Below are 12,665 nucleotides of genomic sequence, written 5' to 3'. Positions count from 1 at the left end.
TGGCAATGATCAACAACCAACTTGACAGAGCTTGAACAATTTTTTAAGAATAATGTGCAAATATTGTACAATCCAGGTGTGGAAAGCTTTTAGAGACTTACCCAGAAACACTCACAGCTGTACTCACTGCCAAATGTTATTCTAACGTGTATTGATTCAGGGGGTTGAATACTTATCTAATCAACATATGACTGTTATATTTTTTCATGATTTTTGAAATAAATGTTAGAATTATTTTCCCAAATAGAGTACTTTGTGTAGATTGTCATTTTTTTGGTTAACAATTAAATCCATATTAATAACAACAAAATGTGGAAAAGGGGTGTGAATATTTTCTGAAGACACTGTAAATGCAGCAATACACTATATCCTTACATATGTCTAAGCTGTACATTTACTCAATTACACCATTTGGATCAGATCTGTAATTTCAGTGGCTTTATATGGCTGAATGCACTACAGATGTTGAGAACAAGAAAACATGGATTTCCCAGATAAAAAGCCACAACCACATCACAATGCTGTCTCAGGAGAGTCGCACAGCGAGACCCGGAGGAAGCCATGGTTAACATTGTTCAGTAGTGATGTCAATGAGAAAACATTTCAAAATTGAGACTCCCGACATCTCCAAGCCACAAACTGCCAGTGCTCTCCAGCTCCAGCCTTGAGGTTGGCCAGGCCTGGAGCTTTGTTTGGCAGGACCACATGTTTCCACTTGGTGAGTGAGTTTGGAGGGAAGTGGGGCAATGTAGCAAAGTGTGCATTCCACCAGTGCCTTTCGCATGGGAAAGCCTCACATTCGGACATCTCAATCCCTACCTCTCCTTCAATGGGGAATGGAGATGCAATATGAGTCATTCTGTGTGGATTCGGTCAAAGCTAAATGTGCTGCGCTGCACACCAATGTTGACTCTCAACCAACTTGATGCACCTACTACAGACCTATCTCGCTGAGCAAAATACCAACCGCGAAGTTGACTCCTTTCAGGTCCTCGTCGTTCTCCTGCATCCAGTCGTAAAAGTCCTGAGCGTTGTCTGTGGGATCCCCCTCCCCATAGGTGGCCATGCAGAACACAGCCAGGGAGTTGTCGATCTCCGCAAGACGAGGCAGCTCCGACTGAGGAGAGGAAGGAAGAAAAAGACATTGGAAATACACTAATTGCAAACGGGATTCGTTCACCAAACAGCTCTCAGGACACAACAATGCAGTCATTAGCTCTCTTAATGTTATACATTTAATAAATATCCAAACAAATATAAATATTCATCACCACAAAGCTGCTGGAGGTTACATGTGGTATGTAGAAGACTGAGACAATGTACATAGTGTACACATATAAAATCAGCCGGATTAAGACCAGTACCATGTCATATTCCTCGGGGTCAGCTGACATGCCTCTCATTCCGTAGCGCTGGGCGTCTTTGGACAGTCGGCCGCAGAACTCCTCAGCCGTGCCCGTCTGAGAGCCGTAGAAAACCACCATGTTCCTGTTCTGGAGAGGCAGACGCATCATCACTAATAATTCTAAATTATAGAGGACTTTTTAAAGTTCCTTAGCTAGTCACCCAAACAAGTTAAGTGGCATATAGCCTACATATCCATTTACTAAATAAATAGAGATAATTTTGTATAAAATAATTAGTTTCTACTTATTACACAGAATTTAGCATGAAGCTACTTACCGTTTTCTTCATTTTTTCAATAAAGCTGGTTTCTCGCTGCAGAGTGACTCTGGAGAAAAAGACACAAAGCAGATGTTAAAGGTAAACATTAGCATACCATGGTAACTTAATTAGTCTACTAAATGGCTATTACACTGCCTTCGAAAAGGAGAGGCCATTTGAGAAGGCAGAAAATGTTCTTTACTCTGGCATTCTCATCCCCTTCTGACCCCCATGGGAGAGATTTGCGTATGGGTCACACCCATACAAGTCATGGAAACGCAGCACAGAAATAGCTCAGTTGAGCATTGGTAAAAACCCTGAACAAACACAGTAAATGCATGTGAAACTCACTAATGAAAATAACATGTCAATTGTCAATGAAACATGTGCTCCTTAGCAAAGAACATAGGAGGTATCAAGAGGAAGTAAAGAAGTGACAAACATTGCATGTGGTGACAGTATCTTAAATCAATTGTTAGGCTACATGTACTGCAGACAGCCATAATTCAGACTACAGCCTTTTTGATGACAAGCTATCATAATCATAACAATCTGCAACGTTGATTCTTATCTTTGAAATTATTTATTTTCCTTTTGTTTAACATTGCTGGTTAAAAACGCTGGTAAGCAGCCTGGGAAGCTGAAAAGCAAATCAAGTCCAATCATTTGGCTTTCCCAACAGTAACACACATTTCCCTGAAGAGCATCAACATGATAGGCAGTGGATGGAGCACAGTAGAACAAGCTGTCTCAGACACACACACAGTGAGACCAAGAGAGAGAAGAAACAGAAAGAGAGAGAGAGAGAGAGAGAGAGAGAGAGAGACTGACCTGGCTGCCGCTGCCTGTCTCTCTTTGGGCAGAGAGAACACACATCCCATGGTTACAGGCAGTGTTCTCCAGCACCCCACAACACACTTGTCTGATTCACAATTGGACACAATCTGAAAAAGCACGTGAAGAAGAAGCCCATCAGGGCTGACTATCCGCTGGCCTCTCCAAAGTGCATTATGCGGGAGAGATTCTCAGTCTCTCACTGAACATACAGCCCCCCCCACGAACACCCCACCCGAGCGCTCTCTCTCTCTCTCTCTGTGGTGGAATCAAAACACGCAGGCAGCCATGGCTGTTATTCAGCCGCAGCAGCCTCTCACTGGTTGGCCAGGCAACTCCAGGGCTTGTGTTCTGCTCAGAGCAGCAGTCAGAGACGCGGATGGACGTGCTGCTGTTACCCGCTCTCACCACCACTCAACAGACACCACCGACATCTGGCAGCAAGGCTGGGAAGACAACGACAATATAGCATGACATTTCCCTTAAAAGCCTTTCAAGCAGAGCAGCCGGCGACATACGCATAAACGAAAAAAGAATAAAAAACTAAAAACGGACATGCCCCTGCGCACGTACACACATCAAACCTGACATACACATCCACTCACTACATCCCTCTTTTCCTATACAATCTGTAGGGACGACACTACCCGAGTCACCCTGGCAACTATTAACAGCGTAAATGTGTATTTTTTTTCTTTTTAAAAGAGACGAGGCAAGGCAGAGCTGAATAAAGCACATTTCAAACCCCCGAGCCGAGGGAGTGTGTCACAATGGTTACCTAATCTATCATAAAAGGTTGCCATTTGTGACACAGCTCTGCTCCATTCATGCTCCCTCAAAGGCAAATTAGGGACGGCTTCCGCAGAAGAGAGGCTGAACAGAGAATACTGCTGGACTTTGGCCTCAACTTTCCACCTCGGAGAGCATTCAAAGAGAAAAAGCATCCACTGGGTCTTCTGGTGCGCTGAAGAAGTGTCCAAAATTGGCTGTGTAGAAGACTAAACACAAAAAAAGAGTGCACAAAGACAGGGGAGTCTTCAACAAAAAAGGATCACAGTGAAATGCAAGCCAGCCAAACACAAGGAAACTCCAAGGTAGTTCTCTCTTTTAATGCACACCCCAAACCTCTTCCTGGAATTTTCATAGCTTCAGTTGTGGGCCATTTCCTCCTCCTGCATATTTCTTTCAATGAGGTTTGGTGGTGCAGAGGGGAGCCAGGGGATCTCGCAGGGAGCGAGAGAGGTCCAGTAATTAATCACCAGTATGTTTGAGGTCCTTCTCTTTACAGTGTTCCCATTCAGAAAGAGAGAGCGATGTTTATGGTTAACATTTCCAGCAATTAAAACCTCTTTCACTTCCATTGTTTGGGGGGGGGGGGGGGGGGGGGGGGCAGAGCTGGCATTTTCCCTGTGGGGGGAATTGATCCAAGTGACGCCAACAAAGGAACATAGGCAACTGTTACTGATTAAGCCCCATGCCAAGTTCCTGCCAGCAGCCAAGTGGATACATTGAAACAACAAGGTTCTCAGTAACATTGGTGTGAGATGTTTCAAGCATCTATTCAACAGATGACCGCATGTATAAACCTAATCCAGGAAGTTACAGGAAATTAAAGGTGAGAAAACAATTAAAACCACTACAATTGCTACAGTACCTTTCTGCATGTGGCCTGGGCGATGCAGCCTAGTCTCTAGGGTATGTTAAAATAAGCTACAGAGTCACCCAAACCACTTCTTATTATTATCCTTTTGAATAAACAATAAATGTAAACTAATGTGACCATACACATTCCCCCAGTTAGGCCTACATGAAGTCAACACATTCAAATGCTGGAACCCCTGCCCAGGCCAACCACAGTGTGGTCTAAAGCAACACATGCACAAACACACTGCCAATCCCTGCTTCCCACTCAGCTCCAAGTTCCAGGGCAAGAAAATACAAATGACGTTTGATCACCAAGGGATGACAAAATGGGAGTGTTCTGATTAACCTTCCTGGGCTAATAAGGTGAAAACCTGAGCAAATACACACTAATGTTGAATCATTCTTGATTAAATAAATGAACAGCTAAGCACACAACCATCTTTAAAGATCGGCAGCACTATCCCACTTCTGACACCAATATAGAGGATACCGACAATGCAACGTCCCCTGCTGGTCCAGAACATGGTGTCTCCCAGCCCGTAAGCAAACGTACTACCACTGTTCCAATAGGATAAACTCCCTTGGGATTTTACAAATGAGAATGTAATGAGCGTACCTAGGCAAGGGACGTATCAAAACATCAAATGATAGAATTTTGGTGGGAAAACACTTACACAGGGGTGAGCCTCTTGAACTCTGGGATGGTCTCCTCAGTCTTCTTGCGAGAAAGGAACCAGTAGATGAGTAGGCCAACAATGAGAGAAAAAAGGAATATGTCCAAGTTAGTGAAGAGAGGTTCCTCCTCCACAGGGGCCACGTCAGGGCCTTCCGGGGCTACATGCTCTACCTCCATGTCCTCGATGGGGCCACTCGCTGTCTGACAGGTCAACACCGGCTGCAGCCAGGGCAGAGAGAGGACCTGAAGAAATTACATTTAGTTTTTTAAATATATATATATATATATATATATATATATATATATATATATATATATATATATATATTTATTTTTTCCCCCACTAAAATACATGCATACGTTACATACACAGTACCAGTGAAAAATTCACACCTGCTCATTCTAGTTTATTTTTTATTCTTTACATTGTATAATAATAGTGAAGACATCAAAACAATGAAATAACACATATGGAATCATGTAGTAACCAACAAAAAATTTAAATGTGTTATATATTTGAGATTCTTCAAAGTAGCCACCTTTTGCCTTGATGACAGCTTTGCACACTTGGCATTCTCTCAACCAGCTTCCTGAAGTAGTCACCTGGAATGCATTTCAATTAACAGGTGTGCCTTTTTAAAAGCTCATTTGTGAAATCTCTTTCCTTCTTAATGTGTTTGAGCCTATCAGTTGTGTTGTGACAAGGTAGGGGTGGTATACAGAAGACAGCCCTATTTGGTAAAAGACCAAGTCTATATTATGGCAAGAACAGCTCAAATAAGCAAAGAGAAACGACAGTCTGTCATTTCTTTAAGACACGAAGGTCAGCCAATCCAGAACTTTTAAAGTTTCTTCAAGTGCAGTCACAAAAACGATCAGGCGCTATGAAACTGACTCTCATGAGGACCGCCACAGGAAAGGAAGACACAGAGTTACCGCTGCTGCAGAGGATAAGTCCATTAGAGTTACCAGCCCAAATAAATGCTTCACAGAGTTCCAGTAACAGACACATCTCAACATCAACTGTTCAGAGACTGTGTGAATTAGGCCTTCATGGTCGAATTGCTACAAAGAAACCACTAGTAAAAGGACACCAATAATAAGAAGAGACTTGCTTGGGCCAAGAAATACAAGCAATGGACATTAGACAAGTGGAAATATGTCCTTTGGTCTGATGAGTTCAAATTTGTGATTTTTGGTTCCAACTGCCGTGTCTTTGAGACACAGAGTAGGTGGACGGATGATCTCCGCATATGTGGTTCCCACCGTGAAGCATGGAGGAGGTGCGATGGTGCTTGATGGTGACACTTTTGGTGACTTATTTAGAATTCAAGGCACACTTAACCAGCATGGCTACAACAGCATTCTGCAGTGATAGGCCATCCCATCTGGTTTGCGCTTAGTGGGACTATCATTTGTTCTTCAATGGGAGAATGACATAAAAAACACACCTCCATGCTGTGTAAGGGCTTTTTGACCAAGGAGAGTGATGGAGTGCTGCATCAGATTACATGGCCTTCACAATCACCAGACCTCAACCCAATTGAGATGGTTTGGGATGAGTTGGACCACAGATTGAAAGACAAGTAACAAACAGGTGCTCAGCATATGTGGGAACTCCTTCAAGACTGTTGGAACAGCATTTATCATGCAGCTGGTACTCAGTGAGAGAATGCCAAGAGTGTGCAAAGCTGTCATCAAGGCAAAGGGTGGCTACATTGAAGAATCTCAAAAATATTTAGATTTGTTTAACCTCTTTTGGCTGCATCCCTTGTTCTCAATTTCCACCTGAAGACATACCCTAATCTAACTGCCTGTAGCTCAGCCCCAGAGGCAAGGATATGCATATTCTTGGTATCATTTGAATGGAAACATTCTGAAGTTTGTGGAAATGTTAATTGAATGTAGGAGAATATAACACAGTAGATCTGGTGGAAGAAAATTTTTGTAGCATCATCTTTCACATGTACTAGAATAGCCACACAGTCAGATAGGATGCTGGAGATCATGTTGATGGATAACACAAGAGGGCAACTGTAGGTGTGCAAAGTTTCAGACTGATAACTTCAGGAATGGGTGAGCTACATGACATTTAGCATGAAGTCACCCAGGTGTCCCACACAAGTTGCCCAAATGTACCCAAGTGGCCGAATTGGTGAAATTAACTATATACAACAGTGCAAATAACTATATACAACATATCAAAAAGCAATTCTAACACACACAAAAACAAATATTTTTTAAAAACAGTACACCCTTTGGAAGTCCTCTACACAATATTTTGCTGCCTGTGCCATGTCCCATAGCAGTCTATTTCTGATGTAAAGCAGAGGCAAACTGAACAAGTGGTGCAGTTCATGTCGTTGTGTTCTGTGTCACAACGACGCCTCCATGCTGTGCCCTTTTGGCCCTGAGGCACATTCATGCCTGCAGCAATGAACTGTGGCATATGAACACCACTGGGGGCAGAGGTAGAGCGGGCAGCTTGGCACCGGGGGCTCCCAGTCGGAGTCGCTATCACTGTGAAAGAAAACATTTAAAAAATATTTGTATTGTATGAGCCTTTTATCATCACATAAAATAAACAGATATGTATTGTATAGACCAGAGGGAACAGTCACTAAGGTGAAGTGCTGTTCCATTCAACTCCGGCCATTGTTGTGGGCCTGCCCTCCCCTGAACAGCACCCAATGGCTATTTCATATAGAAATGGAGAGGAGTAGCAGGGCCATGTGTGTGTTTGCTGTTCTACTACATTCCATTTGAATAAAAAAAAAATATATATATATATCTGACATGGAAAATATATATATACACTGCTCAAAAAATTTTAAGGGAACACTTAAACAACACAAGTCAATCACACTTCTGTGAAATCAAACTGTCCAATTAGGAAGCAACACTGATTGACAATACATTTCACATGCTGTTGTGCAAATGGAATAGACAACAGGTGGAAATTACAGGCACTTAGCAAAACACCCCCAATAAAGGAGTGGTTCTGCAGGTGGTGACAACAGACCACTTCTAAGTTCCTATGCTTCCTGGCTGATGTTTTGGTCACTTTTGAATGCTGGCGGTGCCTTCACTCTAGTGGTAGCATGAGACGGAGTCTACAACCCACACAAGTGGCTCAGGTAGTGCAGCTCATCCAGGATGGCACATCAATGCGAGCTGTGGCAAGCAGGTTTGCTGTGTCTGTCAGCGTAGTGTCCAGAGCATGGAGGCCCTACCAGGAGACAGGCCAGTACATCAGGAGACGTGGAGGAGGCCGTAGGAGGGCAACAACCCAGCAGCAGGACCGCTACCTCCACCTTTGTGCAAGGAGGAGCTGGATGAGCACTGACAGAGCCCTGCAAAATGACCTCTAGCAGGCCACAAATGTGCACGTGTCTGCTCAAAAGGTCAGAAACAGACTCCATGAGGGTGGTATGAGGGCCCGACGTCCACAGGTGGGGATTGTGCTTACAGCCCAACACCGTGCAGGATGTTTGGCATTTGCCAGAGAACACCAAGATTGGCAAATTCGCCACTGGCGCCCTGTGCTCTTCACAGATGAAAGCAGGTTCACACTGAGCACGTGACAGATGTGACAGAGTCTGGAGAAGCCGTGGAGAATGTTCTGCTGCCTGCAACATCCTCCAGCATGACCGGTTTGGCGGTGGGTTAGTCATGGTGTGGGGTGGCATTTCTTTGGGGGGCCGCACAGCCCTTCATGTGCTCGCCAGAGGTAGCCTGACTGCCATTAGGTACCGCGATGAGATCCTCAGACCCCTTTTGAGACCATATGCTGGTGCGGATGGCCCCCGGGTTCTTCCTAATGCAAGACAATGCTAGACCTCATGTGATTGGAGTGTGTCAGCAGTTCCTGCAAGAGGAAGGATTGATGCTATGGACTGGCCCGCCCATTCCCCAGACCTGAATCCAATTGAGCACATCTAGGACATCATGTCTCGCTCCATCCACCAACACCACGTTGATCCACAGACTGTCCAGGAGTTGGCGGATGCTTTAGTCCAGGTCTGGGAGGAGATCCCTCAGGAGACCATCCGCCTCCTCATCAGGAGCATGCCCAGGCGTTGTAGGGAGGTCATACAGGCACGTGGAGGCCACACACTTCTTCTTTTGAAGGATGTAAGACACTTGCATTTTCAAGAATGTTTAATGTTACGGCGTTGTATTTTTACTCTGTACTCTGTACAGGGATTGCAGCCATAACACTTTTTTGGTTACTACATGATTCCATATATGTTATTTCATAGTTTTGATGTCTCACTATTATTCTACAATGTAGAAAATAGTAAATATTTTTAAAAACTTTGAATGAGTAACTGTGTCCAAACGTTTGACTTGTACTGTATATAAAACACACAAAAATCCTGTTTTTCACTGCACTGGGCCTTTAACAGGTGACTTGACCTGGGCTATGTAGGGCACATTTAATCAGCAGGAGCATAGTTAGTGAAATTAACATTTCATAGCTGAGGTTCTGTCATGCAGAGATGAGTGACGACTGGGATTTTGCCAGCATTTCTCTCCATGGGTATGACAAAACGAATGGCAGAATGTTGTGCTCCAGACTCATATAGTTCTGAAAAACATTTTTGTCTTTCAAAATGTCTTTACTTATCCTGTCACATACACCTAAAAAGCATTGAAAGCCTGAGGCTAAATTCTCAATTTTACCACAAGAGAGCATTCTAGCATAAAGACAAATGTGAGCAAAATGTACACATTGTTCTTTTGAACTACAGTCCATAAATGCAGCATGCCATGGATAAAGAAAACAAAGTTCGTCTCATAAACCTGGTACTTCCGTTAAGTTTTGTCAGTTTTCACAGATGACTTATGCTGCATGAATCACATTTACCGTATTATAGCGTACAAGTATGTTGTTGTCTGGGGTCAATTCAATGAAAATAAATGCAAACTGACATAACTATTAAAAACGTTAATTATTATTTTAATAATAGTTACAACTAATAGAAAACAATTTGTGCACACTTCACTACTGTACTGATAAAACACATTGGTTCCTACACTTCCACAAATATCTGTGGTTGGTTGGAACCTCGATGGATATATTAGTCGGCAAGATTGCGGCTACTTCCATGCACTTTATTAAGTGTGGCAGATACAATTTATATTGCCAAAAATTAGTCAGATAAGCAAAAAGACATGCTGCTATAATGTTCAATTTATCAATAAGACAGTTGACAAGTTTGAGTTTACTCATTCTGGCTTTGTCTTCCCCCATTTAGGTAACCCAAAAACCTTACAAAAGAGTGGAGCACAGTTGTGTAATCTGTTCAAAGCAGCTAACGTTAGCTAAATTTAGCCTAAAGGATCTTGTTATTTCTTGGCTATGTGTTGACTGCTAGGAAGGCGACGTCAAATACATAACGTTGAACCACATTTCAACATAGCATAACACTGCAGTACAATTCAATACTAATTTAAGTCTTAACAAAATGATTACTTACTTCAAACTGCTCCTGACTGTACCCAGCACAATATCGGAGTCTAATTTCCTCTACGTCATTATTGTGCGACCATGCGCCACGCCTCTCACGTGTTCGTGGTTTATGTACATTATGCTATATATAATAGAATCAGTTAAATGTGATACCACCATGTCCCTGAAAACTCCTAGAGCTCATTTTGATATCAGCCGCCATATCAAATCATCATGAAGAATAATATCCATCCACAAAATAGTATCAATCAAGAAGAAGAAAGTAATGCTGTCAAATATCCCTAACATACCAGTAGTAATGCACGTTGCGGTCTCATAATGAGACATTTAAACAAAATGAACAAAGCACAGGTTCAGCTAGTGTCTTATTATTGCAGAGTGAGCTTTCTTGACACAGCTGAATATGTACACACAGTTTAGTGATTGTCAGTGCATGGCCTGTAATTTCTCGACCCATTCTCGTAATCTCACACACCATTAAATCTTGGGTGATGCTGAAAGTGACAATCTGCATTTCTCAGAAGAACAAAGAACAATGTGTTTCAGAAATTAAACAAGAAACGAAACACGTTTGATAAGAAGGTGCAACAGAAAAATTTACATGGTTTACAAGACAACTGTATAAAATAGACAAAAAGTACATTAGTATAAAACACCTTTGGCATATATTATTTTGAGTAAATAGTTGGGTTCGTAACAATGTCCAGTTATCTTTCTCTTCCAGTCTTATAGGCTCTTGGACGTGTCTTGGTTGTGGATGTACTTATGGTAGACCACACCAAGTGTGGTGGAAAAGTTTCCATGAATAACACGAGGTAGGAGCAGCCACACATGAAAACCTGGAGGGTGGGGAGGACAGGTTAGGAATAAAGTAACAAATGTTTACAAAATACATGAGACACATAAGGAGCTTGACACAATATTGGCATTGTCAATAAAGGTGGTTGCCAAGTTCATTGATTTTATCTGTGAAATGAAAAGAGCATCTGTGAAATGCACTGACATGTCACTCTCTACACTCTAGGAGCTGGGCCATCCTGAACAGTGTTAGGCCATTGTAGAGCTGCCAGAAGTACAAACACAGAAAACAGTGGTGTCGCCCTCCCTCTTGCGCAAGGCAAACAAGTGCAGTGACGTCAATATCCAGAAATAACTTTGGTACTTTCAATACCCTAAATTGCTGAACCAACATTGTTTCCACGTCATTTCAACACCCCCCCCCCCCCCCCCAAAAAAATGTGATGACGTTGAATCAATGTGGAAAACTGATTGGATTTCAAAAAAGGTAATCACCGTAAGGGAATTTTCACCCCTTTTTTTCACCCCTTTTAACTTAAATCCAATGACATTGTGAAATGATTTGTTGATTTCATGTTGAATTAAACGTTAGTTGACAACTCAACCAAATCAAAACTAGACGTTGAACTGACGTCGGTGCCCAGCAAGACTACACATTTACTGTAGACAAAAGGTGATCACTGAGTACCTCCAGTGGGATGATGTGCCCGATACTCACATGACCAAAGAACAGGAAGGGTAGAAGGAAGGTCAGGCCTCGCCACATCCACGATAGGAAACCCTCTGAGGTGGAGGAATGTTTGTTTACATCAATAAATATATGTAATACATATATAATAAACATGTACTATACTATACCAGTAAATATGTACTATGTATACAGCTGCAATCTATGTGTTGATGATATCAGGTCAATGAGGAGTGATGGAGGAGGACGCGTTTTTTGTCATTTTGTTCATGTTCCTCTTAAACACGTGATCAGTGAGTAGTCATGATGACACACAACGATGTGTGACTTCTCTCTCACCAACTGTCAAATCCATGTTGTGACTCTCTCCCAGGGCTCGACGTCTGTACAGACAGCCACTCTGGTAATAGTACTGGAGAAACTGGACAAAACCTATTTTGCACAGAAACACAATAGAATGGTAGTGTATTAATAGTGACACTATCCCCCCCCCCTCCCCGCACCAGGCTGTCTCTGTCTTCTCTCTACAGGTGCTCCCACCTGTCCAGTGCTGCCAGAGCCTGCCTCCTCTCCAGCGCTGCCAGAGCCTCCCGTCTGTCCTGAGCTGCCGGAGTCTCCCGTCTGTCCTGAGCTGCCGGAGCCGTCAGCCAGTCCGGAGCTGCCCCTCAGTCCAGTGGGGCCTTTGATTAGGGTCTTAGGTCCAAGGTGGGAGGCGAGGGTCGCCACTCTAAAGAGGCCCTTGAAGAGGGAAATGACTATGGTGGGGTGGGGTCCAAGTCCCGCGCCAGAGCCGCCACCGCGGCCAGATGCCCACCCAGACCCTCCCCTATAGGTTTAGGGTTTGCTGCTGGAGTCCGCACCTTAGGGGGGTACTGTCACACTCT

General features: G+C 43.2%; 1 protein-coding gene across 2 annotated transcripts in view; it reads right to left on the bottom strand.

Moving 5' to 3' along the window:
* Nucleotides 1-12,137, bottom strand: part of pora (P450 (cytochrome) oxidoreductase a) — a 29,191-nt gene extending 17,054 nt beyond the window's left edge. The window contains exons 1-7 of one of the 2 annotated variants that reach the window (XM_031826727.1): nucleotides 12,121-12,137; nucleotides 11,812-11,876; nucleotides 10,303-11,134; nucleotides 4,818-5,062; nucleotides 1,684-1,732; nucleotides 1,365-1,493; nucleotides 968-1,117 (exon numbers count right to left, since the gene is read on the bottom strand). In XM_031826727.1, the coding sequence (XP_031682587.1) occupies nucleotides 968-1,117; nucleotides 1,365-1,493; nucleotides 1,684-1,732; nucleotides 4,818-4,996 (507 nt within the window). In that variant the 5' untranslated portion in view covers nucleotides 4,997-5,062; nucleotides 10,303-11,134; nucleotides 11,812-11,876; nucleotides 12,121-12,137. Of the gene's footprint in view, nucleotides 1-967; nucleotides 1,118-1,364; nucleotides 1,494-1,683; nucleotides 1,733-2,496; nucleotides 3,032-4,817; nucleotides 5,063-10,302; nucleotides 11,135-11,811; nucleotides 11,877-12,120 lie in introns of those variants that run through there. The other variant, XM_031826728.1, reaches the window with a different exon arrangement.
* Nucleotides 12,138-12,665: the final 528 nt, after the last annotated feature.

Source organism: Oncorhynchus kisutch, linkage group LG6, assembly GCF_002021735.2.
Source record: "Oncorhynchus kisutch isolate 150728-3 linkage group LG6, Okis_V2, whole genome shotgun sequence".
In the NCBI taxonomy this organism is placed as follows: Eukaryota; Metazoa; Chordata; class Actinopteri; order Salmoniformes; family Salmonidae; genus Oncorhynchus; species Oncorhynchus kisutch.
Note: the sequence above shows the minus strand (reverse complement) of the source record. Positions and strands in the feature narration are given on the sequence as shown.